At 50.6% G+C, this 25,178-nt stretch overlaps 10 protein-coding genes across 10 annotated transcripts; 3 read left to right on the top strand and 7 right to left on the bottom strand.

Moving 5' to 3' along the window:
• On the bottom strand, positions 1–3,334 carry V1518DRAFT_199545 (peptidase M16C associated-domain-containing protein). Its single transcript, XM_066900889.1, has one exon. The coding sequence runs from the start codon at positions 3,085–3,087 to the stop codon at positions 70–72; it is 3,018 nt and encodes a 1,005-aa protein (XP_066760652.1). The 5' UTR covers positions 3,088–3,334; the 3' UTR covers positions 1–69.
• A 247-nt stretch (positions 3,335–3,581) lies between these two features.
• On the bottom strand, positions 3,582–5,579 carry V1518DRAFT_426160 (uncharacterized protein; the record flags this gene model as incomplete). The annotated part of the gene is made up of 3 exons (XM_066905968.1): positions 3,582–5,372; positions 5,429–5,515; positions 5,574–5,579. 3 exons carry the CDS (start codon positions 5,577–5,579, stop codon positions 3,582–3,584), a joined length of 1,884 nt encoding a protein of 627 aa, XP_066760651.1.
• Positions 5,580–5,912: 333 nt separating this feature from the next.
• On the bottom strand, positions 5,913–8,836 carry V1518DRAFT_199556 (uncharacterized protein). Its single transcript, XM_066900891.1, has one exon. It carries the CDS (start codon positions 8,631–8,633, stop codon positions 6,246–6,248), a length of 2,388 nt encoding a protein of 795 aa, XP_066760650.1. The 5' UTR covers positions 8,634–8,836; the 3' UTR covers positions 5,913–6,245.
• Positions 8,837–9,388: 552 nt separating this feature from the next.
• On the top strand, positions 9,389–10,486 carry V1518DRAFT_413372 (thioredoxin-like protein). The gene is made up of 4 exons (XM_066903304.1): positions 9,389–9,547; positions 9,613–9,957; positions 10,015–10,061; positions 10,112–10,486. Exons 1-4 carry the CDS (start codon positions 9,512–9,514, stop codon positions 10,218–10,220), a joined length of 537 nt encoding a protein of 178 aa, XP_066760649.1. The 5' UTR covers positions 9,389–9,511; the 3' UTR covers positions 10,221–10,486.
• V1518DRAFT_413371 (uncharacterized protein) lies at positions 10,236–11,326 on the bottom strand. Its single transcript, XM_066903303.1, has 2 exons — positions 11,013–11,326; positions 10,236–10,919 (listed from the first exon to the last, which is right to left on the bottom strand). Exons 1-2 carry the CDS (start codon positions 11,089–11,091, stop codon positions 10,351–10,353), a joined length of 648 nt encoding a protein of 215 aa, XP_066760648.1. The 5' UTR covers positions 11,092–11,326; the 3' UTR covers positions 10,236–10,350.
• A 1,619-nt stretch (positions 11,327–12,945) lies between these two features.
• V1518DRAFT_371443 (uncharacterized protein) lies at positions 12,946–14,113 on the bottom strand (the record flags this gene model as incomplete). The annotated part of the gene is made up of 4 exons (XM_066901356.1): positions 12,946–13,280; positions 13,334–13,585; positions 13,642–13,852; positions 13,955–14,113. The coding sequence occupies 4 exons, from the start codon at positions 14,111–14,113 to the stop codon at positions 12,946–12,948; spliced, it is 957 nt and encodes a 318-aa protein (XP_066760647.1).
• A 191-nt stretch (positions 14,114–14,304) lies between these two features.
• On the bottom strand, positions 14,305–16,860 carry V1518DRAFT_413361 (chromate transporter-domain-containing protein). The gene is made up of 5 exons (XM_066903302.1): positions 16,455–16,860; positions 16,217–16,349; positions 16,126–16,135; positions 15,080–16,064; positions 14,305–15,020 (listed from the first exon to the last, which is right to left on the bottom strand). Exons 1-5 carry the CDS (start codon positions 16,570–16,572, stop codon positions 14,476–14,478), a joined length of 1,791 nt encoding a protein of 596 aa, XP_066760646.1. The 5' UTR covers positions 16,573–16,860; the 3' UTR covers positions 14,305–14,475.
• An 830-nt stretch (positions 16,861–17,690) lies between these two features.
• On the top strand, positions 17,691–20,094 carry V1518DRAFT_199201 (Tht1-like nuclear fusion protein-domain-containing protein). Its single transcript, XM_066900888.1, has 5 exons — positions 17,691–18,528; positions 18,585–18,901; positions 18,965–19,174; positions 19,230–19,602; positions 19,668–20,094. Exons 1-5 carry the CDS (start codon positions 17,814–17,816, stop codon positions 19,994–19,996), a joined length of 1,944 nt encoding a protein of 647 aa, XP_066760645.1. The 5' UTR covers positions 17,691–17,813; the 3' UTR covers positions 19,997–20,094.
• On the bottom strand, positions 20,031–23,659 carry V1518DRAFT_413351 (uncharacterized protein). The gene is made up of 3 exons (XM_066903301.1): positions 20,601–23,659; positions 20,375–20,545; positions 20,031–20,320 (listed from the first exon to the last, which is right to left on the bottom strand). Exons 1-3 carry the CDS (start codon positions 23,624–23,626, stop codon positions 20,176–20,178), a joined length of 3,342 nt encoding a protein of 1,113 aa, XP_066760644.1. The 5' UTR covers positions 23,627–23,659; the 3' UTR covers positions 20,031–20,175.
• Positions 23,660–23,805: 146 nt separating this feature from the next.
• Positions 23,806–25,173, top strand: V1518DRAFT_413348 (uncharacterized protein). The gene is made up of 3 exons (XM_066903300.1): positions 23,806–24,133; positions 24,194–24,586; positions 24,650–25,173. The coding sequence occupies exons 1-3, from the start codon at positions 23,816–23,818 to the stop codon at positions 24,719–24,721; spliced, it is 783 nt and encodes a 260-aa protein (XP_066760643.1). The 5' UTR covers positions 23,806–23,815; the 3' UTR covers positions 24,722–25,173.
• Positions 25,174–25,178: the final 5 nt, after the last annotated feature.

Below are 25,178 nucleotides of genomic sequence, written 5' to 3'. Positions count from 1 at the left end.
CAGCAATTAGTGCGAGTCGGGTTACCTCTCTTTTGAGCTCTCTCGTACACGCCGCGTAGAGTAACACACTCACAGCCATGACTGCACCTCCCACGTGGCCGCGTCTTCTACCACGCCCGTCCGCGCCGCCGCCGGACCCAGCACCGCGACACCCCGCTGCCTCGCCTCCACAAGATACGTTGCGGCGACACGCCTCACCGCCGCCGCGTCCACCGCAAGCAGCGCGCTCCGCCGCGCCTGTCGCATCTCCTCTGTGATCCCGTGCACAAACTTCATCCCTCCCTCTCGGTCCACGCTCACCGGCGCGTCAACGTCCCTAAACACGCTCAGCTTCGCCTCCGCGATCTCGCGGTCGGTCCACTCCCGCGTGGCTGCGTGCGCGCCAGCGCCGGCTATTACCTGCAACGAGTTCACAGGGTCTGGATCCCGCGCCGAATAGAACCCAAACACGCCCCCCACCGCATTGTACATCGCCCCCGCGCCGTACGCCCCGCCTTTCTCGCGGATTTCCCCGTGCAAATGTCGGTGCGTCAACAGGTTGGCCAGAATCTGCAGCGCAGCCCCGTCTGGATCCGTGTACGGTACACCCCGAACGCACACGCCGCAGTAGCTCACTTGGAACGCGAGCTCGTAGAATCGTTTTGTCAGTCGCTGCTGCACCTCCGTCTTCGTCAGCTCCGCGGCAGCTTCTGTCGAGCCTCGAGGCAGTGCTGCGACAAACCGCTCTAACGCAGCCTCGTTCGCCGCCATCGCTTCCTGTCCGCACGTCATCGCGACGCGCATGCCGGCGCTGTGCACGACGTGCTGTGCAATCTCACGCAGCTTCTTCGACGCCAGCGCAACGCCTGCCGCCCCCTGTTCGTCCAGCGCTGTCATAAACGACACTTGCTTCATACCGAACAGCGTCTCGTTCACGCATGACCCGGCCTTTAAACCTGCCGCGGCCGACGCCGCCATCAGCGCATACGACTCGCCCGCGCTGGCAATCACCTCCACGGCACCTCGCGACATGCCCAGAATCAGCGTCCGTAACTTCTCCGAGTTGTCGAAGTTCGTTTCCGTGGCTAGCACCCGCATAAGATCCAACAGGATCTCGACGTCCTGATCCAGACTGTATCCCTCTATAATCAAATTCAAGTGCCCCTGGTCAAGTGCTCCAGGCTCGTTCGTGACACTGCATACTCTCGAGATGCCACCCGTCTTCAGTTGGATTTCGTTCTCAAGTGACGCCATAGTCCGTGTCGCAGTTCCCAGACTCGCAAGCGCTTCCGTAAACAACGGCAGGTATGGGTGCAGCTCTCCCGGCAGATCGTCCATAGGCAGCAACACTCGCACGTATGTTAGCCCATTCGTCGCCGCCGGATGCCATTGCACGGGGACCTTCGTATCCTGGCCCGCCGCCGTGATATAGCCTTGTTCCAGTGCCACGCTCTTCGTCGCCACTGGAATATCCTCGACTTGCAAAGATGGCAGGCTTGATAGATCTTCAGTCTGCTCTTGCTCCTTCAGCAGCTGCAGGCCCTCGTCGTATAAGTGTGCTCGTTCCTGTGGTGTCAACAGAGATACCTTTGTCCGTAATCGGTTCTCCTCCTCCGCGATGACTTCCTCCTCGTACTTCTCCGACGGCGCCATCGTGTACACATAGGACGGCTTATCGTCCAGCAAGTACCGCTCGATGTACCCCTCCAAAAATCGCGGCTTCTTCAAATCCTCTCTAAACCGTGCCAGCACGCTGTTGTACTCGAGCATCGAGAGCGGATCCACCTGATTGAACCATCCCGCGGTCACATGGTACAGTACGTTCATGCCGAACTCAGCACTTTTGTGTTTCCGTCCTAGCTCGCTCTGGTGCAGAATCGCTTCAACGCGCTGCATGTCCAAGCCGTCCTCGAACGTCGTGCGCAGCACTTCCCGGATCGTGCGCTCCACGACCTCGACGTTCGCCTCGTCGACACCGTTCACGCCAACACTGTATATTCCAATCGGCGCGTTCATATCCAATCCTGTGTTTGATGAAAACTCTGAACCAAGATTGCTCTCAATCAGTGCCTGGTACAGCGGCGACGCGTGTCCGTCTGTCAGCAGCGTTGTCAAGACCTGCAGAACGAACCCTTCGTACACGTCTGTCGTAGGCCCCACGAACCACGTCACCGACGTTCTGTACTTGCCTTCTGTCGCGCCTGCGTACAGGTTCGCTGGGCCCAGCTGCACCACCCGTTTGGTCTCCGTCAGCTCGATCGGGTACTTGACCTCCGCGTCGACCTCCCGTCGCTGAAACTCAGAGAACCGCGCGTCCATATGCGCAAGATGCTCCTCCAATGGGAAGTTGCCGTAAGTAAACACTTTCGCGTTCGACGGGTGATAGTGTTGCGCATGAAAGTGGCGAAGTTGTTCGTACGTCAAGTCAGTAATCTTCGCTGGGTCCCCTCCGCTGTTGTGCAAGCTCTCGTATATACTCTCGCGGAAACGAATATAGCTTAAATGCGACATATCTGACATCTGTCCCTTCATCTCATTGTATACAACGCCCTTGAAAGTCAATGGCGACTCCGCGTCCCGCGGATCTGTATGCTCAAGTCGCCATCCTTCCTGGTTGAAATCAAGCCGCCGTAGTAAAGGGTGCAGCGTCGCGTCTAAGTACACGTCCCGCAAGTTCTCGTAGTCCACACGATTCGTCGTCGCAAAAGGGTACACCGTAAAGTTGCTCGCCGTCATCGCATTCATGTAATTTGCAAGCGACCTGTTCAGCATCTTGAAGAACGGATCCCGCACTTTGTACTTCTCTGACCCGCACAGCGTCGTGTGTTCCAGAATATGCGGTACGCCCGTTGCATCCGGCGGATTCGTCTTGAATCCAATTGCAAACACATTATTGTCGTCCTCTCGCGCAATGTGTAGGTGCTGCGCTCCGGTCGCGTTATGCTGAAGTAGTACTGCTGACAGTTCCAGCTCGGGCACTTCCTTGGTTTTCTGCACTGTGTGTCCGTGAAGCGTGCTCCCCGGCGAAAAATTCGCCAAACTCGCCAGTCCGCGCCGACCGTGCGCATAGCCATAGTTAGCGACTCGCGCAAGTTGGCGAAACACCATTCTTTACTGGCTGATGACGTCGTAGTTCTCGATTCTTTAGCCAGACAAGCTCGTTGAAATTTCTGGAACTCCCAACTGGTTTCCGCGCACTTCACGAGTTCAGATTGCGCGACCTTGATTTCACCGTGGTACACTTCCTACTCATACACGAGCTTATATTAACCGGTGTTTTACGTTTTATAATATATCAGGGGCAGTCTCTAGCTGTATCAAAAAATCACTTCTTGCTAGTAGTTCTTCTAGGAGTTGCGACTTGAAAAAATCTGAGTGGCTTATATTATTTCATTATCTCAAACGCATCACACACTTAAAAAACTGAAGCAAATCAAGCAAAACGCGGCAAAAAATCGACATGAATCTTCAAACACAAATGGATAAAAAATCAAGCAAAACTAAGCAACAGCCGAAAGAATATTACACAAGAGATATAGAAAAGGGGCTTCCAAATCAGATATAGACTGGTATTCATCAGCAGCTTCACTGGTACATAATACTCATACGGCTGGCACGCCAGAGTTAATAGTACTCGTGCCTCTAAACAGTTGTAGCACACCGACGGATAGAAAATTCGGTCTGGCTAAAAGTCGTGGAAGTGGCGTGTATATAGCTGAGCCGTTGTCATGCTGTTGCACGAACGGTTCCCATCTCGGGAGTACAGCATCGCATTCACTGAACTGTTCGCCTTCGACAGTGATACTCTCAGCAAATTCCAAGTCCGTTGTGGTTTGGCGAGAATATCCTGCGAGCCAGCGCATTACGTCAAGCGCCATATCCGAGAATCGCAGCTCACAAGGAGTTGCAGGGCTGTTATGCAGCATGGGTATATATGCATCTCCAGACAGATACAAATCCGTCTCCACGTGATGATGAGTATCTCCCACCATAACCCGTGAGACGGTATTCACTTTGTTAGTTCTCTTGCAACCTTCCGCTCCTGCAAGCCAGTCCTGGACGCCATCAATAACATTGGCTTGGTTCAACTTCCAAGAAACTGGAATAGCAAATGGGTAGTTGTCGCAGCAATCATCATGAACAGACGTCATTGTAGAAGCCGCAGCTTGAACTATGAGAGACTTCGAAATCTCTAGAGATGACTCTTCTCCTATGTCCTCGCTAAGACTGCTAGTGATATCCTGATCAACGTCCTGCCTGTGAAACTTCACAGAGATTTCGGTCTCAACATTCATATAGCGGTTCTCCGGTACAGAAAGAGAATAGGCAAAAATATCAGACTCTGAATCACTCAAAAATTCAAGATCAGTAACCTCTTTAAAGGACACGCCACGTTGTATCTCTGGGTTGGATTCGCTGGTGGCTACCAAGCGTAAATTATCAAATTCATACACATTCTCTTTGCCACGACACATAGGAGTCACGGTCTCGAAAATGCTGTAATCATTCCGAGGCTTCCCTATCGAAGAGGCGAACACATCGGCCTCAATGTCAACGAATACTTCAGAGAAGCCGAAGTCCGCAAGAGATAACTCTCTACCCTCCTCACAATCAACACAGCGACTATTACCAGCTCGTGATTCACAAATCGTCTTAATGCTGTCTTCGTGTAATTCAGAAGGAGCTCTATTCTTGAGAGCACTGTCGCCGACCTTTGGTACGGTTACGCTAACTTGCTTCGAGATCAATATCTTGTCAATATCTTCCGACACTTTTAAAGCCACTTCAGAAGTATCAAAAACATCAGAAAAATAGTCAGAAGCAATGGCACTACGATCGAGCGACGGATTCTCTACGTCTGCAACTCTTCCATGATGATCAGTAAAGGTAGAACCAAATATCACTATAGTGGTTGGTAAACTAGCATATATTCCGCCAAGATCCGTATTTGGCGTACTACTAGCGGAAGTACCAACAATTTCAACTCCGCGAGATCCAAAAATACGTTTCACGGAAGCCTTGGCAAATGCAGTACTGTTGCTAAACCGTGACCGAAACAATAATTTCACTGAAGCTCTCGGAGCAGTTAATTTGCGACAAGGAACTACCGACTTGGCAAATGGCTTAGCTGACCGACGCTTATTTTTTAAGATGGAAAATCTAATAGAAGCGCCAGCAGGATTAGTCTGCATTGTGAATTTGCGTGATCGGACATTACTTTTATCGCTGGTCTTCTGCGCATGTCGTGATAAGTGCGGATCTGTAGTGTGAAACTCCTGACCCGTTAATGTGGCAGAAGGCAAGGAAATAGTGGCATTGGCATCAGGAGCATCAAGTCGGCCGGAGCTCAAGTGCCATTGATCATTGAGGACATAAGGGAATGATTCTCGAGGCTGCGGTAGCAGTCAGCAGTTATTCGTGTACATGACTGAAATTACATTGTACTTGCCTTTCGTGTAAAGAACTTAGTGACACAGCGGAAGAACGTAGAAGACTCGCTCGGTGCAGAGGGTACAGCTGGCGACGCCTTCTGTTCCTAAAGAGATTGTTAATTGCGATGTGATTCTGGACAAACCATTACTGTAAGAGCTTACTAGCATGCTGCGTGTTTCGCGGTTGAGATTCAAAAAATTCGAAAAAGTTATGGCAAGTCGGCCACACTAAGGGAGGACTTGCTATGAAGGCAAAATAGTCGAGGTAGCGTTGAAGTTTAGATCAATAGGAAGTGAAAGGTAGTAAGAAAGAAGTTGCATGGCATGAGGCTGTCTTGTCCAAAGGAATTGAGAGGAGTATAATAGCAAAACAACAGATTTCGATTTTGGCTGGACCATGTTGATCTGCTTCATCAGTAATTGTGATATGAACTGCTAAGCTGTGCCACGGAGCCGCACGCGCAGCAAATCAATAAACAACCCGGCGCAAACCCTAATCAGACATGAACGGGACTTCTGCGCAGCTCCACACAGAGCTTTTGCAGTGCATTGGTCATAAGGTCATAGTGCTGCTGAGATCTAGCGTGCACAAGTTAACTAGCTAGGCCAACCGGAGTATGTAACGCTCAACGCGGTGGAAGAAAGCCATTTTGCTTCGTCAAAGGCGTGAGCATCCACGACTCGTAATCATAGATATTTCACCCAAAGGAACAATTTTGTTGAACAGCCTAACTAAAGTACAGAGAAGTCAACACAAAACAAAATATCGTACATACCCACACCCAAATCATATCGCAAATCCAGCAACTAGTTGTACAAAATAAACAGCATAAATTAATCGTCTTCGACTTCTGCGTCTTCACTGTCACTCGAACCTGTCAAGTCGTGATCGTCCTGCAACGCCATCGGCTCATTGTCCTCCGGCGAAACGTGTTCTTGATCACTCTCTTCTGCGTCGTCGTTGTGGTCGTCTCCTTCGCTTGACAGGTCTATAACGGCCGGTTGTCGGAGTGTCTCCTCGTTGTCGCAATCTTCAGATTCAAAGTCATCAGATTCCTCGCCACTCTCTCCCTTGTCGGTCTCGCCCTCGTCATCTTCAGCGTATGCCTGCTCGTGATGTGTTCTGTGTGGCGCGTAGTACTTAGAAAAGTCCGTCATGGATGGCTTACTCTTTCCAGAGTGCGGGTGCGCCATCACAACGCCGTGAAAACCATTACCTTCTAGTACACCGCGATCTTCGTCTTCGTCTTCTTCTTCCTTCTCGTCGTCGTACTCATCACTATTGTCCTCGTCACTCTCTTCTTCCTCGTGTTTGGCAGTCTGATACCGCGCTGACCTAATCAGAATTGATGTTATACGACGCGGGTAAGATGAAAATCCAGCCTGAGTCTCGTCTTCATCCCCGTCATCTTCGCCGCTCGACGAACTTTCGTCACCTTGGTCGGCCTCTTGCAGATGAGAGCTGTCAAGTAGAGATGGGTCGATTCGAGAAGCAATACTAGACTCGTTATAATCATTTTCGTCGTCGCTACCATCTCCTTGGGAATCCAATGCTTCGCCGTCGATATCTGAATATTCGCCAAACTGCTGATTCTCTATGGCTTGCTCCTCTCGGACTTCCTCCCCTTCATCGTCGTCTTGAAACTGGCCGAGCTCCTGCTCTTCGGCATTCATCTCCTCGCTCTCGTCTGAATTTGACGCGGAATCAGTATGATGAACATCTAGCTCCTCGTCCTCACCCTCGTCCTGCTCTTCCACATTATTGGAAACCTCGCCAATCGCATCTTCCTGATAGTCGCTTTCCTCTGGGATTTCCATAAAAGTCGAAAATCCAGTAGAGTCGGGAGGAACCAGTAATGTGTTACCATAACCGAGTAAGGAAGGATCAATAGCGCCAAAATCCAAATCAGTGACTGGAACGGTGGATGTTGTCTGTGCTTGCATGTGCTGGTCCGCGGCCTCGACATCTTCGAGTACTCTGGTAGCTTCCTGGGCAAGCTTGATAAGGTCGTTGTGAATTTGCCTGGTCGATTGGTCCAACACTGGTGGCGAATCTTCGAGACCATCTTGCCGTTGGTCGTATGCATTGAGGTCTGATTCAAGGCCGTGAATCTCGGCCTCAAATTCAGGATTGCTCCTGGTTTCAGATCCCGTCTGCTCGTCCTCAGAATAGCTCTCGTCATCCCGGTCATGTTCATCATATCGCTCCGATCCTCTTTCTACGGATTCCTTGTCCTCGTGTAACTCGACTTCTTCACCTTCGTTCGAGGCTTCCTCGCTATAATCGTCGGACTCAGCTTCCGATTCGGTATTGCTGTATTCTTCGTTGGGATCAGAGTGTTGGTTAGGGTCCTCATTTTCATCGCGATAGACGTTGTCGTCTTCAATCTCCTCATCGTCTTGTTCCTCGTACAACTCTGATTCAGAACGAGATTGAGAATCTTCGTATATTTCAATACCAGTGTTATTTGAACAGTCAATTGCGTATGACGCAATTGGTACCTGTTTCTCGACTCGACGACGTTTGAATGATTTCCTCGAGCCTTTGCGACGTAGCTCTTGTTGTGTGGCAAGCTCCGCCTCTTCGAGATTCTTGCTTTCAAGCAAAACTCGTTCAAGCTCTTCAAATGCCTTAGACTTGACAGTCAATTCCTCTTGGTCATCATAGCCGCTGCTCGTGTTTCCGTCATTCCTCGCGAGTATCGACGTGGAGAATGTAAACATCGCGCGTTGTCGCCGGTCTTGATCTTCGAGCTGCTTATTGAAATCTTGTTCGCTTTGCTCGTTCTCATGCAGCGCACGCTTTGCCCGAGACTTCACACTGTTCAGCCATATATCTAACGACAAGTCGGCAGGTGTCTGTAAGGAAGAACGCCAGGGGGAAGCCGGGCGCGGCGTTGTGACTGCGGAACTTGGATCTGTTGAGGATGGCGGATGCAGCTGCTGTAGTCGTGACGGGGTTGTTGCAGCAAATATTGACTTGAACTGGGCTACACGTAGTGACGACTCGTGTGGCCGTGTTGACGGGCGAGGCGTGATTGTGTATGGACTGGCGAGATTGTTGACTTTTGAGTATAGTACCGGAGAGTCTGCCACGGAAGAGTACGGCAGCCCGAGAGTATTACGCAAGCGATGTAGATGACCTGTGTTGAGATCAAACACAGAGCTGCGCGTAGGAGTGTAATTGCTGTGCTGCGTAGGCACGGGCTCGTGGTTCTCCATTGTGAGCGCTGATCTCTCAGGCGCGAGCCCTGAGGGCGTCAAGTCAATAGAATAGTTATAATGATGTCGCAGTCAATCGATCATCAAATCAGGCAGGTCATTAGATGACAGTGGTATGGATCTTAGGTCGCGATGAGCAAAAGGCGTATATGTTAAAGTGCGATGAGGCGAAAATGTTGAGGAAGTCGCGAGCGGCTCAGGCGTTGAAGCGCGATGACACAAAATAGCTGCACTGCTCTGTAGATCATCAGCTCTACGGTCTACAGACAAGCCACCGCAGTCTTCGACATTGGCTACAACGGCATTTACTTTTTTGTCTGACTGCGAGTCCAGTGATATCAGTTGCATAGTACTCTTTAGAGTGCTGCGTTCATATATGCTTGACAAAGCAGCAGAGTAGTAGAGCTTCAATTAATCTCCGTGACTCCATTCCGACCTTCGCCCGGAACTGCGTTAAGAACATTTATTATTCCCGTTGGCATCTCCGACTATGGAATGGGATTTTAGGTTAGATTTGTTTGCTCTTCTTGAGACAGCATAAATGCCGCGGTAGCTCTCTAACAAATCTCCAAGTTATAGAAATAGCACTGCGTTTTGTCGTACTAATGTCGGGCACTTGTAACAGAGCCAGTATCTATTCGTAATACTTGCCTCCTTCTGATTGCTTGCGTTGCTTCTTGTTCGCAGTAGATGCGTGATCAGATAACTGTGGTCATGTGCTTAATAATGCAGAAATGTCGGGGTTAACTCGCACTTTCGTGAAGCGAATCTCGAGGTCCCAACGGAAGACGACCCGAGCAAATCCGTGGTTCTTGCCTCAACCCGTCGCACTCGTAGACTGCTCCAACCTTGGCAACGAATACGATACAGAAACGAAAATGTCGTCTGTTCGTGGTCTTTTTGCCGCCACTAAGGTGCGTTACTTAGCTGTGTCAGCCTATCCGGACGCCGTAAGACAGCTCGACTAACGATACTCCAGTGGCGCTCACTTGCCGCAGGCGCAACGCTGCGGTCTCCATTCTTGAATGGAGCTGCGACATCCCTCCCGTTTCTTGTGATGCGAGGGCAGCAAGCGCGCTTCATGTCGGAGCAGACGCGCGAAGCTATCGACAGTGCCGCAAAGTCCAGCCCAGTAGTGCTCTTCATGAAGGGAACTCCGGAGCAACCACAATGTGGATTTTCGCGTGCCACTATTCAGATTCTCGGACTAGAGGGAGTGGATCCCGAGAAGTTTGCGGCATATAACGTTTTGGAATCCCCTCAGCTACGAGAAGGTATCAAGGAGTACAGCGACTGGCCGACAATCCCGCAGCTCTATGTCAAGGTAGGATTCTATCATTCCGAGCGAGTATTAAGGCACTATTCTCATCTCGTCATGCAGGGCGAATTTGTTGGTGGTTGCGATATTGTCATGGCCATGCATCAATCGTAAGTTCGTTTAGCTGGTTAATTATATGTTCACACTAACTCTTTTTGAGTGGCGAACTTAGCGAGCTTTTGCACAAAGCAGATGCGGTGGCCGAGGAGGAGGATATAGAATCTCCGGAAGAAGCAAAGAAGACTGACGACAAGACTTCTGGACAGTAATAAGTTTACTACATTGTCGTCGTCGATGTTGTACAGTATATATATAACTTGCATTTATGTCCTTCCTTATCAAATGCGTTTTGCATGTCCTCTCACATCTAATATTGTATCTTTTAAATGCCGTAAGTAGTCACCAGAAGTCGTCCTCCCAGTCTTCGCCCCGGTTCTGGTTACTTGACTTCTTGAGGTTCTCTTCCGAAAACATTTCGTCGTACGCATGCTGCTTCTCCCACGCTTGCTTTTTCTTGGTTTCAGCTTCCTCATACTCCTTCTTGTATCGTTCGGCTTGTTCCTTGCGCTCTTGAATCATCTTGACTCTGTTGTATTCGTTCTTCTCGGCCTGATAGTCGGGAAATTTCTCGACTTTTGTCTTGTTCAGTCGGTTCACAATTGCGTTCACACGGGTTTGCACAAAAATCTTTCTGACTACTTTGTCTTTGCGAAACCCAACCTGACCGACAGCCATACCGTTTGTCTTGCGTAAGTTCGACCACGGTGTGTAGATGACTGTGATATTGTCACGCTTGTTGCCTTCGATGGAGTTGGCCTTTGTAAGTTGTGCACAGTCTTCGAGAACTTCCTCGGGAATCGATTCCCAGGACTCGCCTGGGTCAAGACGTAGGTACACATGTGCCGACGAGAGATTGTCAACATGAAACCACACGTCTTCGTCGCAGCCGTACTTTATCAGCTGCTCATCTGCAGACAAGTGTAATGTTAGATAAAGCTGCATGAAGCATGGCGAGTCAGATCAGTCTGCTCCGTGGTTCTTCTTCAAGCTTGTGCACATACTCTCTTCTTTGTGCTTGCCCATATAGAGCGTGACTGGCCGCGGTGCATTTTCGTGGCTTGACGTAAAGTAATACACCATTTTTATTCTTTGCGCTGTTATTGTAGAGCTGTTGTTGCAGAACTGTCTGTGTATGACGGCCGCCGGTCGTGGAGAAATCACTCGACCGCCGCAGCTCGCAAAGCTAGAGTTTGAAGATACAGAGTGCTGCAGCGACGACCAATGATGGTTCCTACGACCGCGGCATGTCAAGTTTGCAGCACGCAATTGCCACCGAATCAATCGAATCAGAGGCCAGTATTAGCCAGTTACCATTCAAAACTGCATTTTGTTTACTAGCGACCCGTATCTACAAACAGAGACCAGTGCGAGCCAAGGAGTTCGTAATTTAGGAATCAAGTAGCGACGCCGACGCTCGACAAAATATTTCTGAAAACAGCTTACTCTGGCTGCAGAAATTTCTGATCGCTTAGAGTATTTGGTGCTCCACAACAGTTGCTGCCGCCTTTGAGCTATTCCTCACTGTGACAATCTTTCGCCACTACCCAGAGACCTTGACTACATAACAAACTTTGCTGAATGGTACCGTCATTTGAGGAGTTGGTTAGATCGGCTTACAATTTTTTAGTGTCTAGCAATGAGTGCTACGTTACTCAAGTAAGACAAATTGCTGACATCAGAACTATGTAGTTGACGTGATAGCGTGAGCCGAGAACTCACTAGATCGTTGGAGATCACACCGCATCTTCGAACTCAGTGCTTGAATTCCTCTGATAGCTCATGTTAGAACAAGCATGAACTCTTAAATGATTACGATCTGAATGAGTTGGTGCGCGAGCGATTGACATGTTCTTAGGTGTACTACATATTTGCTCCGGTGACTTCGCATGCAGGCGAGCGCCAACGGTCAGCAAAACAAAATTCCCACTGCTGAAGTCATGCATTGCAAGCTATAGAGGTAACTACTTTTTCTAAATATTAAGAGAAACGTGTCAAGTTAAATTTCGATTAATATAGGATTGTGACTTACGAAAATTCCAAGGATTTTAGACAGCCCAATGACAGAAAGCGTCTTGAAGGGCCAAACGTATCATCAACAAAATTTGACAGTCAGCCTGTGCTAGAGAATACTTAACTAGTTTGGAACACCCAAACCAACCGCCTATGTAGGAGAACGAGTAAATCGGCCCACATATTCGCAACCGTATGAGCCAGCCACTAGGCTCGTAATTCATCAGAATCTTCGGGTTAGGTTAATTAGTCTACAAATCAGGCGTTCAGCATCGACCGAAAGCAGCCAGGCTCGCAAGTTGACAATAATGACTCGCTCAGACACGACATAATCGAAATCGATCATTAAACTCAGGCTTAAAGCTACATACACCACCGAAAATATACAAGAGCTTCTAAGTCGAGAAACCGAAGGAAACACCAATTTGACAGAAAGACCTCGGCCTAACTTAACTCCACGCAAATGTTGAGAACAAATCTGAACACAACCGATTAACTGACCATGAAAAGAGCACCACAACCGGAAAGACTTTTAGAATAATAAAAACAAAATCCGACCCGACAAATTAATTAGTCTGAACTAATAATTCGAACTCCTTGGTTATCTGGCAAGTCCAGTTCCAATAAATCATCACATCGACATCCAACTTCAGCGACAAGCTGTCGTCAAATTGAGCTGCTATTTGCTGTATGTTAAGATCGACCAAATCGTCATATACGGGATCACCGTCAGAGTTGTGACCATTCCGTCTGCTGCCGGTATTGCGGCGAGAGCCATTTCTACGGTTACCGGTAGCTGAATTAGATTGACCACTGCACTTTGTCGACGCCATTTCGTAGGGGTCCATGCGTATAGAGCGAAAATCAAGTTCGGTAACTTTTCCATACCGATTTATGCAACGACCAGACTGTCCATGGTACTCACTAGACAAAACACATCGTAGAACGAGAGTCGCAGCTATACTGTAAGTGAGAAATCTGCAAGCCACAATGAAGATCCCTTTCATACATACCCTGCTCCGGAGTATACGACAGACCGACCTTAGTACCAATCGCGTGAAATACAGAGTCCATGGAAGACTGAGATGGTAATAGTACATCAGGTGGCGTAACTAACAGCACATCAACATCGGACTGTTTGAAGTAGTTCGTCCACCCGGGAATGCACATAGCCTGCATAGCTCGAGTTGCTGCCACTTGAATCGGCGCCGACGTCTTTAGCGGCTTCAACTTTGTCGACGCCATCATCCCGAGAAGGTCTGCCACGTGTCAAGATCTGAATCGGAATATCGGCATATGGACCAGCGCTTACCAGCATTTTTATAGCTTGAATTCCCGACAAACACAATCCGATGCGTGACATGATCGGCAAGCGCGGCTGTTAATAACCACTGGCCAAAGTGGTTCACGGATATACTGCGCTCGATATGATCCGTGTCTGTGTACGAAGGCGGACCATATGTTTCGATAAATGCGGAGAGCACCAAACTCGTGATTCTAGGATATTCTTCCAAAACTCTCGCGGCGAAGTTGCGAACTGATTTAAAGTCGCCAAAATCGCATGCTATACAAAGTTAGGCTGCAGTCTAGAGATAAGAAAGGCAAGCAGGGGAGACTTACGCATTGCCTCGATAAACGACCCGCATTGATCCGCCAAGATTCGGAATTTCTGTATAGCATGACTCGTATTCTGGCTATTCTCGTCGCGTATTGCCAATATCAGGTGTACTGGTTGTACCTCCGTTGCGGTCCAAGACCGCCCGGATACGCTGGATGATGACCGATTCCGCGTTGTCCCGCTCTGAACTGTACCGTCAAGGTTGCTCCGCCGCTCCGTGGACATCGACCTGCCTGTCCGGTCGAGCGAGCCTGACTGACGACGGGACTCGGTCGAGGACCAGCGCCTACCGCCTCCAGATCCAAAGCTTCCAACAGACAAGGTAGACCCAGACGTAGAGTCATTTCCGGAATATGAGAAGTGATTAGACGCCGAATGCTCTGCCGAGGCATAGAGCAGCTGCTCGATGGCGAGGTATCCGAGGCCGGCTGTAGCGCCGGTCCACACGATGATCGGACGATCCTGAGCATCCATGTGAGATACAGTATGGAATGCGCTCGTGACAGGCTCACGGGGAGATTTAGCAAGCGTGTCTCGCACGCGGTCACGACGCCGAACAGAGCGCGCTCATTGGAAAGTTCTGATCTGCGGGATATGCGCTCTGACGTAATTGACGAGCCGCACATCTCATCCGCGGTTCGCGCGACGACAAATTAAACTGTTTGCCATGTAAGATACCAATTTCTCATGCATCTACCTTGAAACGGAACAGCAACATTCATAAATTCATAATCCGTGCTCGCTTTATCCAAGAATCCGATAATCATGCCTAGAGGATACCTCCCAGAAGACAGTAACTCTACCAAACCAAACATACAACAACTAATTATCTTCTATCATGAATCGCCAGTCACACCCCACCAGATGATGCCCATAAGTCCTCCAAGGAAGATTGAAAATGGAGCAGGCACGCTCCAGCCTCTGCCAAGAACAAATGCTGTACTTGCAACAGCCGTCCACCATGGGTCCTCCCCCAAACTGATGCCATCCGGATTCGCGTCTGACAAGAAGCCGCTCTCCCAAATACGATAGATAGCAGTCCACACCAAACCAATAGCAGCGGCATTGATACCACGCAAAAGACTTGTAATCACAGCATACTTACGTAGCTTGTGCCAAAAGGTGAACATGCCACCGGCGACCAGCATACCCGGCGCGTACATGGCAATAAAAGATACCACGGCACCCCAGAAGGACGAATATCCACCGTTGTGATAGGTCAATGCTCCTAGATAGATTGCAAAGTTGAAATTTGGTCCCGGAAATGCCTGAATCAGCGCCAGACCGATGGTGAAATCTCGAGCAGATACCCAGCCCTCCGCAACAATGTACTGACGCAACAATGGAATGACGACGGGACCTCCGCCAAAAATAATTGTGCCTACTCATTGTGTTAGCAGCTCTTACTCATGAGCAGACAAAAATAGAAAGAGGACTAACCAGCCAAATACAGATTCGCGAAAAGTTTGAATGTCAGAGGCAGGCCCTTTACGACGGCGTGAATGACAATGACAACAACGAACGAAATTAGAAACCCAATAACGACACTAACACCTAACCAAACTGGATAGCTCTTTTTTTGGTCTTGGCCTATTTCTGGTGTGGCGTCCGATACGGCAGCACGTACGTCACTGGCATCAACAGGCTCGTCTTCCATGGTGCTTTCCACAACAGGCAATGTCTCCGTCTCGTAGTCCACACTTTGCACGGTCGTAGATGCTCGCAGCTTCGTAGATGTCGAAATTGGCTGTCTTCGCACGGTCGGAGCGCCTGATTCACTTGTTCGTGACGGGTTGATGCTTGCACTCTCGGACACGTTCCGGTAGACTTCAGGAAGCCACACATGATCGTCATCATCCTGCAAACTCCTCAACTCCACAGAGTTTGGGGGCTCAAGCTCCTCTGAGGCTCGACGTCTCGCGAACCGCCTTTTGATCTTCTGCGTGCTGCGAGCATACCACCGCTGGATGAAGCGCAAATCATAAACAACCGCAACAGTGCCGCCTGCAACCATAAGCACTGGGAAGTACCACAAGGCGGTATAGCAAACACCGGCTGCACCGCCAAGGAAAACAAGCGAAAAACTGAGCTTGTCGGTGATAGACCGATTTGAAAGCTGAATGGCGGCGACAAAGATGACTCCTACAGTAGCGGCATTCAAGCCACTCAGCAGTGCGTAGACAGGATCGGGAAGTGTCGAGCCAATTTGTCCAACACCAAGAGCAAGAGCAAACATGCCAGCAGCTCCAGGCAAAGCCCAGTATATGAACGAGACCAATGCTGGGATTAATGACGTGTGTAAGATTGTGATAATGAAGAGCAGCTTAGTGGAGGCGGAACCAGGAAGGGCCTGCGCGACTGCGAAGAGCTCTTGGTAGGTGTCGTCAGACAGCCATTCATACTTCTCCACGAATAGCTTATTGAACTGTAGCGGCAAGTTTAACAGATGCGTAAGAAAACTTAGCATGAATGGTAGAGGGTCTTACATTCTGAAATCTGGCACAAGAAGTCAGTATGCATTCAAAAGAACAGTTCAAGTCGAGTGGCTAGTTAGCCCGCAAAACAAGAGAGACTTACTGAACGACAGGGCCGCCAAAAGAAGAGAAGCCCATGTGCCATTGATACTTGGTCACCTCGACGATTTGGTCCTTCAAGTTCCATTTGAAGAACTTCAGAAAATGCAGTAGATGCATTGCGGCCTTCGCTAACCCTGATCACCGAAATATGAGCATGCGCCAGAAGAGAAGACTTTCCGTCGCGACGCGGCAGCGAGACAGAGAGTGGAGAGGAAACTAAAACAAAAGGAGATCCTTACAAGACGACTCTAAGCCTGGGGAACTTTGTTCTCGTCGCCACTGACCGTTGCTTGAGGACGGGGCCACTATTGGCGCTAGCGTCGAGGTAGAGGAATATGCCCGGCCGGAGTCTCGCATATTTACTTTTGTTCTTGACTTGTCTTGCTCTTCGCGAAAGCCGGGGTCGCGATAGGACGTAGCCCAAAGGGGTTGGTGAGGAAGATTGTGGCTTGGACGTAGAAAAGCTTATTGCGCAGCGCGATTCCGAGCCCTCAATTCCGCATAAGCCGTGGTCTGCAAGGGTCCTTCTTTTCCTCCGTCAACCTGCTCCAGCCTGCAATCTCATACTCCGCTAATATATTGCGTAGCTGCTGGGCATACATGCGGTGTTGACACAAGAGCTGACGGCAAACAGGCGAGAGGAGGTCCCGCGGGCGCAACGCGCGTGCAGCACAACCAGCAGATACAAGACCCTACATCAGGGCTCAAGGGCGCGGCGGGACGCCAAAGCTTTCGAATCTTGTGCCGAGATCCTGCCGGGGCAGAGCAGTCTCTTCGTCGCTGCTGCCATCACCGCGCGGTATCCTATATAACATCGGATTCTACGCCCGCACTTACAAGGACACCACCCAGCGAGCGGCTTTCCAAGAGTTGCAGCAAAGGAGGACAGAGAGGCCACTTGCCGCGCGTGGGGCGCTGGAGAGATAAGCCACGCAGTCCGGAAAACGACAAGCTGCAGATGCGGCGTTGTGGCACGCGGCCCAGAAGATGGGCGGTGCGGACTTGCCGAGCGCGCTCTTTGGTTTTAGCAGCCGCTCCGCGCGGTTGCTCACCACAGTAATCGTTACATGTTCAACTCCGATTATGGTGCCCTTCTTCGAGCGATTTGCACAGTACAAACAAATGGTATTTCTGTCTGCGGACGGGGCAGAGGGATACTGTCGGAGAAGCGGTGCCAGGGGTCGTGGCGGGCAGCAACACTGCCGCTCAGGGGCTCTCACCAGCCTCAGCTCCTTCGCGCGCGGAAGATCCGCTGCACGACAAGATTGGGACTTACTAGAACAGGAAATGCTGGTGATGTGTGCATACAAGTTCGGTGACCCCGGACGCGTATTCAAGATCGCTGCTTGCATCACAGATTGAGATGACTGACTTGCACCGCATTTAAACTCTGGAGAATCTGTGCGGAACAATGGCCTTATGTACGCAACGCGATGCTAGGCTCCAACGAGCTCTCTCGTTCTCGCATACAATCTATTTGTATAGGCAGTTTCGATGTTGATGCAATGCCACCTATGGCCTGCATCAATTTATAACCCGACACACTGGTACCCCGACTCCGGGTACCACCAAACACACTCACCGACCTATCAAACACCATGTCGCACGAATCCACGCGAACGTCAGCATACATAAAGTGGCAGCACCGGCTCAATCACAAAATTACAACTACAACGAACATGAACAGCCTACGCACTGTCGTCAGTGCTGTTGCCGCGGCATCTGCAACAATCGTACTCGTTACATCCGTCGGTCCAACACCAGCATCCGCATTCTCTGGCTTTGCCTTCGGCAGATCATCATCGCCGCTGCCGTCATCTACTGACAATCAAATCAAACCCAACAATGGTCAGATTCGGCTCTCACACAGCGAAATATACGATCTTGATCCACTATCGCTCTCCCTTGTGGACTCCTACTCATCTTGTCTTGCTTCCTTTGACTACGCGGACGGAAAAACTAGCACCGTGCGCACCGTGTACGCGCAATTATGCGACCTTGCACCGCCGCCATCGTGTTTCCGAGACGTGTTACAGGACATCTTGCCGACATGTGAGATCATGACCACACAAGAGCGTGTTAGCCACGCAGTGTTGTTGACAATCTGTGAATTGTCGGCCGCAAACATTGCTCCACCGCGCGCTTGCTTGTTCGACATACACACGAAGCAAGCCTGGGAGGTCGACACAAAAGGGAGACGGAAATCGTGCTTGCGTGATCTCAGCGACTCGCCACAGCTCTGGACGTCGTTCAGTGGTAACTTCAGATCCGTGGCGACACTATGTCATGCTGAGCGGCGCAATCACGAAAAAGGTACTTCTTCTGTTGTTGGGTCGTTGATATGCAGAAACCATGTAACACCTTTTTAGAGGAAGTCATAAGACTCCACCAGAACTTGACGGCCGTCCAGGCCCATGCGCTACATCTCTTTCGCGATCATCTCGCCACAGCAGAGGGTGCCAGCACCGAAACGCTGTCCGAGATAGCCGTGACATGGCGACGCACTCTTCAGCACGTTGAAGACAGTATTATCGGTTTTGATGCGCGTATAGAGGCCATGAGCTCACGTTCTGCGGAGACTTTGAACATCCAATTGGAGGAGATGCTCCTTGTTCTCGAACGCACGATCACGAGAGTCATGACGGCTGACGACATCGCTGTCGCTCTCCAAGGTCACATCGACGAGGTATCTGCCTATAGGAGGATGTGTCTTTCCATTAAAGCCCAGCTAAAATCTGAGTATCTACAGAGTTATAGAACGTTCGAGCTACTATCGTCAAAGTACGCTGGTACTCTAGATGATCACTACTCCTCATCTCTCGCGTTTGCGTCTGCGATGCACTCGCATCTCCATGTGCTGATGCAGAATTACACTGCAGCCATCGCCACATCGTTGGAGAATTTGACCACTGCAATCGATTCTCTTGCTCGTGAATCTACAGACATCACAAACACACATGTTCGTCCGTTGTTAGACCTCACGATAACTTTTATACTAACCTTGCGATTCAAAGGAGGGTTTAGCTGCGTACATTGCCCGAAGCCACGACTCCCTCGCCACCCTATCGCAAGAACATATCTCAGCTCTGCAAAACCTGCACGACGCTAACTCCATTGCGCTCTCGCTCTCCGCCGCGCTTTCAGACTTGCAATACACCGCTAATGACGCAATTTTCTCCGTCGAAGCAACCTCCATCGCCGCGTCGGCGCGCGTGTCGGAGTCACTAAACCGCGCCGAACGCAAGGTTGATGATCTTGTCGCGTCACTGGATTCCGCGGAGACGCGTGTATTTGGACTCACCTCGCGCATCAGATTTGCCAGTAGAGCAATGATGGCCGCAGTTGCGTTACTCTTGGCCATGACCAACGGCACCGCGATGAGACTTTGTGCGACTAGCGAGTTAATTCGTTTTCCCGTATCAGCACCCTCATTAACCATTTTGCTTGTGTAGCTGTCTCAGTCCTCGCCGTCATATACGCGGCATGGCCCATCGCGACATCGATTTCCAGACTCGCATACTTCCTAGGACGCTCCCTCAGCAACTCCGCCATTTTCACAGCCCCAGTACCGTTCCTTCGCTCCCAGCAACTACCATCGCCTCCTGCTTCTGCCGCAGCGGTAGGGCTGTCGGCGACTAGCTTCTTGTACACCGCACCGCTCACGATATTGGCCTTCATGGCGTGCATATTCTTCATGTCGCGGGCCATGGGTAACCGCAGACGCCAAAAACGGCAAGCTTCGCGGGCAGACGACATGCTGTATAGTTTCGACATACTATAACAGCAGAGTTGCAATCTTATTGACTGTAGCTGTGATCAGAAGAGAAATAAATAAATCAATTCATGCTTGTGATAACCAACTATTCTAGCTCTATCAAGTACGAATGCAAAGAGAGACACAGAATTATCATGCAATCATAAATCATTTGGCTAGCCATATTATCGCATAAATAATCCACTCTAGTAAACTTCAAGAATGTATCTGCTCTTCTCCTTCAGCTCCTCGACTTCCTTGGCAGCGTCGACCTTAACACCTCGGTCCTCAGCGTCCTTCTTGACGACATCCTCAAGCACCGCAGTCACATCCGGAACAGGCCAGGTGGGTCTAAGTCCGAAGTTAGTCATATACACTATCGATTGCAAATAGGAAAATACGTACCCGCACAGATAGAAGACGCCTTGATGCTCAACAAACGCAGGAACGAGCTCGTTGATAGTCTCGCGCATGCGATCTTGGATGTAGATCTTCTCAGGCTGATCACGCGAGAACGCAGCGCCAATATGCGTGATGATACCAGCCGCCTTGTGAGCTTCCCAGAACTCACCGTACCTGTAACCAGTCAGTAACTAAGCACTCAGAACTCAAACACAGCAAAATCGCCTACAAGTATTCCTCCTTCTGGTGACGAGAGCCAAGATACAAGAAGATTTCACCGATCTCCTTGCCCTGCGAAAGCTGGAATGCCTTCTCTTCGACGAATGCCTTGAACGGCGCTAACCCGGTGCCGAGGCCGCTCATGATAATCGGCTGCGTCGTCAACGCTGGCAGCTTCATGACGGAAGGCTTTACGGACACGACGAGCTCCTCGCCGACCTTGAGTTGTGAGATGTAGCGCGAGCACTGACCGTAGCGCTTGCGGCCCTTGCTGTCCACCCAGTCGACGACGACAATGAGCAAGTGAACCTCATTGGGATGTACCTTTTGAGACGACGCGATCGAGTATTCACGGCGCTTCAACGGGTTGACGATGGCAACAAGGTCCTCGAACGGCGGGTGGGCAGAGTCGAATTCGTGCAACACATCGGCATAAGTCAAAGTGTCTTCATCCGAGCGTCTCTTGAACTCCTCAGCACCTTCGGCGCTGGAAAGCTTCAAAAGCTGCGCCATCTGTTTCTCATCCGTGGCATATTCAGCAAGCGCCTCGTAGAACTTTTTGGGGGTCTTTCCGAACATGTCGAGATTCTCAAGAAGAACACTGTAAATAGTTCTGTACTCGTACTGAGATGCATCCTCGCGCGACGGCACGTGTACAACTTTCTCCGGATCCAATCCGTACCAAGCAATGAACTTGTCGACCGACGCAGCGTCGTTTCGTCCGTGAATACCAAGAGCCTCACCGATTTCGTACTTAAGACCGGTACCACTAATATCAAACTCTATATGGAAAATGTTGCGATCGTAAGATTCAGGTGTAAGTCTCTTGAGTTCCTTGACCTTGGCGACGAAGTTCTTCACTGGCAAATCAGGACGAAGCTCTTCCTTGAAGTCGTAGGCCTCTTTGAACGCAAGATGCTTAGCAGCGGTCTGCCACGAATCCACCTGTACAACAGGCTCCTCAGGGTTCTTCTCCATGTTGGGGGTAAAGCTGTCGACGACTGGCACAATAGGAAGAACGCCGATTTCCTTGTCATCCTTCAACTCCCAAGTCTTCGGAACGGTAGCCATAACCAGAAGCGGCTGTACCAGTTCGACGAGCTCAGTAACAGTAGAAGCGGTAATCTCAGAAGTGTTAGAATTCAACACGGCGAGTCTGCCAATGTAGTCCTCTGCAGATGACGTAGGGTACGCAATTCTAAGGAAAGCAAGCTGGAAGAAAAGAGAGTACTTCAGCTTGTCGTCCTTAGCAGCATCCGCGATGTTGAAAGTGTAGACGTTAATCTCTCTAGACACAAGCAACTCCTTTACCTGGAATGGCAACTTCTCCGCAAAATCCTCGAATTTGGCGCCAGTTGTAATGAGCAGGGAACCGCCAAACTTCAAGACCTTAACAGCGTTGTAAGCAGAAAGTACGCGCTCGTCGCCAATGACGACAACATCAGCGTTCGTAACGCTAAAAGCAGTGTCGATAGTACGCTTGGAGGACCGAAGCTCAGACTGCACGAGGCCAGCCAGTGTCTGGTTGTCATAGCTCGCGTAGAAAGTTGTGTTGCGAGTTGAGTCCAGAGACAGCAGTTGCGCGATACGAGCAGGCGCATTGACAGCGACACTGTCGTCCAATGACCAGAAGATGGCCTGATGAACATCCTGGTTCTGCAGCAGGTCGAACGAGGCAACGGTAGAGAACTCGTTGGCAAGCACAACATCAGGAATCGTCAAGGAGATGGAAGCCACGCCGCGGATAATCTGCTCAAAGACCCACATGAACGAGCGGGGGGAGAATTGCTGCTCGCGAGTGTACTTTAAGTCTATGAGCTTCGGGCGGGCACCAGCAGGGAAGTCGGGAGACATGACAACTGCGGCGAAGATGTCGGAGTAAAGAGACGAGTGAACAGCAACGTCCTTGACCTGCACCTCGTGGCGCACCTGGCCGAAAATGAAAATCTGTTTAGTCGAGCGAGGCAGGGCGTTCAAGAACTGCGAATCACCGAACGGAGCGGCGACACGAATAGCGAGAACACCGACCTTCTCGCCAAGATCAGCGAGCTCATGAGCGACATCCGCAGCGATAGCGGCGTCGGCAGCGCCAAGTAGGACGAGCACAGTATCAGGCTGATCGTGGCCGGTGTACTCGAACATGCGGTAAGAAGTGCCGAGCTCGGAGTTCACAGCGGAGAGAAGACGCTGAGCCTTGGCAACATTGTCGACACGCAGAAGGGTCTTGTCGCTAGCAGCGGCGGTAGCAAGACGAACAAAGATATCGTGTAGACGACGGACACCGAGGACATCAACAACGCGCTGGCACTCGCGGGCGAGACGAACGCCGTCGTAAACGTGGATGGTGGGAAGTGCGGAGGCAAGCAGGGCAGAGTAGAGAGCCATATGCTGGAGCTCACCGACACGCATAGATGACACAAGCGCAAGACCAGCATCTCGAGCAGTGTCAAGAGCAGTGACAAAGTCGGACACATATGCGCCAGTGATGGCAGAGTAATCAACGGCGGACACAGAGAGCGCAATGGGCGCAGGAAGCGAAGACAAGAGGTAGCCAATTTCGTTCAGGACGGGGGTGAGCGCAGGTAGGGAGCCCGAGGAGGCGATAATTGAGCGTGGAGACCCAGCAAAAACGCGCTGCAGTTTCGTGGACAAGATATAGCCCAGAGGCAGGGCGCCAGAACCGGTACGAGTTTCGAGCTGGCTGAGCAGAGGAACGACACCAAAGCCATTGGCTTGGCGAGCCTCAGCCCAGCGCGCGAGAGGGTCATCGAGGGAGAAGGACTCGGGTGAGTAAGCAAAGACAGCGTCGGAGAGCGCATAGGCCGTGAGCTCGACGAGAGTCTGCGGAGCAAGATACTCCGGGCCGTCGATAGAAGCGATGTCCGTGGACACCGGGAAGGGGAGCGCAGGCGACACGGCCGCGGCCAGGGACTTGGCGGCAGACATTGCGGCGGCGGAGATGGCGGAGGAGGATGCGGAGGAGGACTGGGGTGGTGCGGAGGAAGAGAGAAGACGAGAGCCAGCAAAGATTCGCATATCTCGAAGAACGAGAGGGCAGGGACCACGGACAAAAGTTCTGTAAGACCGAGAACGCGAATAAGGCGCGCTAAACCATAAAATTGCGTGTTCGGATTCGGGTTCGCGTGCTCACGTGACCGTGCTGCGTCGCTCTCACTTCTTGCGGAAGTCTACTTCATTGCGCTTTTCACGCGTCTGTCCGCCAATATGCCCGGAGGCACCACCGTCTCCGTCCAAAAGCACTCACACGCGACCGTTCCGTTCAGCGCACAGCCTGCAAACCACCTCATTCCGTGGGTGCACTCGCCCTACCGCGACTCTCTGGTTCTCGTCTTCTGCGACCCTCCCTCGCCGCTACCTGCAGGACGTATCCGTGTGCTGTGGCGCACTCATGTGCTTGAAGATGTCGATCTTGCGGCTGCGGCTGCATTTTCCGGCGAGAATCAGCCCGCGCTATCTGTCATTGCTCGCACACCGTGCATCGGTGTAAAGTTTACATGTCGCGCGCGCGACGGATCATTGCTTGTTCGCGCAATGGAATTCTGTTTGCGCTGCTATAGACATTGACTAACAACAGCTGAGCAGATTCGTCGGTTCCAGCTACGCTTTGAGTCCGATGATACATTTGGAAGTGCGCTCGCCGAATTCGAACGACGCAATGCGACCATCAGAGGAGCGGCGTTGACTTCCAACATGTCAATACTGGATTCACAATTTTCTGCATCCTCACTTCCTTATCTCAGTCAACCTGAAGTACCAATAACACAATCTTCGACGCAGCCTAACTTGCCTTCAACGCAGCCCTCACAGCAGCTTAATTCCCCTGTCGCACAGACAATCAAGCTACCATCTCCATTGCATCTTCCCGCTTCACCGCTATCTAGTTCCATAGCAATGCATAACGCTTCGCTTATGAGCGATAATGAATTGTCTTCGTTGATCGCGCAGTGCTTAACAGACAAGTCGTCTATGGAGATAGTCAGTCTGAACTTGAGATCACTTGCGACTTGATGAGTCCTTGTTAACATATCGTTTGGACAGGTGCGACGCGTCGAGCGGATACTGAATGGATCAGGAGAAGATCTGCTTGAGAAATCTATCTCACTTATTTAACCCTATTTAACTCCCGGCTACATCTTATTAGAATTTATGGCTCTTTGCACTATAATTGATGAACGATTGTTCACCCGTCCTCACTGAGTGTTGATTGGACGCACTGTACTCAAAGGACGCGCCTCTTTCACATGGACAAAATGTTTATACGACACTAAACGTTGGGACAGAGTAGAGGTATCAACTGGCGACTTGACGGAGGAGAAGGATTATATGCACGAACAGCACCACTTGTGAAGACCGACTTTTCCCAATTGCCAGAGATCTACTTCCGAGTTTGAGCTCTACCCTAGCTTAGGCGCAACTATATCCTTGCATTGCAACTATGTTGCGCGGCAACGTGAAATTGCGAAATGCTAAATGTTGAAATAGCGAGCTATACATAGCAAGCCAATCCTGCACACGTTTTTGTAATAGTAAAAGAGCTTTTACCTGGCCCGGCAACTCGTCCTGACCG

This window comes from Limtongia smithiae, assembly GCF_038497785.1.
Source record: "Limtongia smithiae strain NRRL Y-17922 unplaced genomic scaffold V1518scaffold_3, whole genome shotgun sequence".
Taxonomy (NCBI): domain Eukaryota; kingdom Fungi; phylum Ascomycota; class Lipomycetes; order Lipomycetales; family Lipomycetaceae; genus Limtongia; species Limtongia smithiae.
This window is presented reverse-complemented; position numbering and strand designations above follow the sequence as displayed.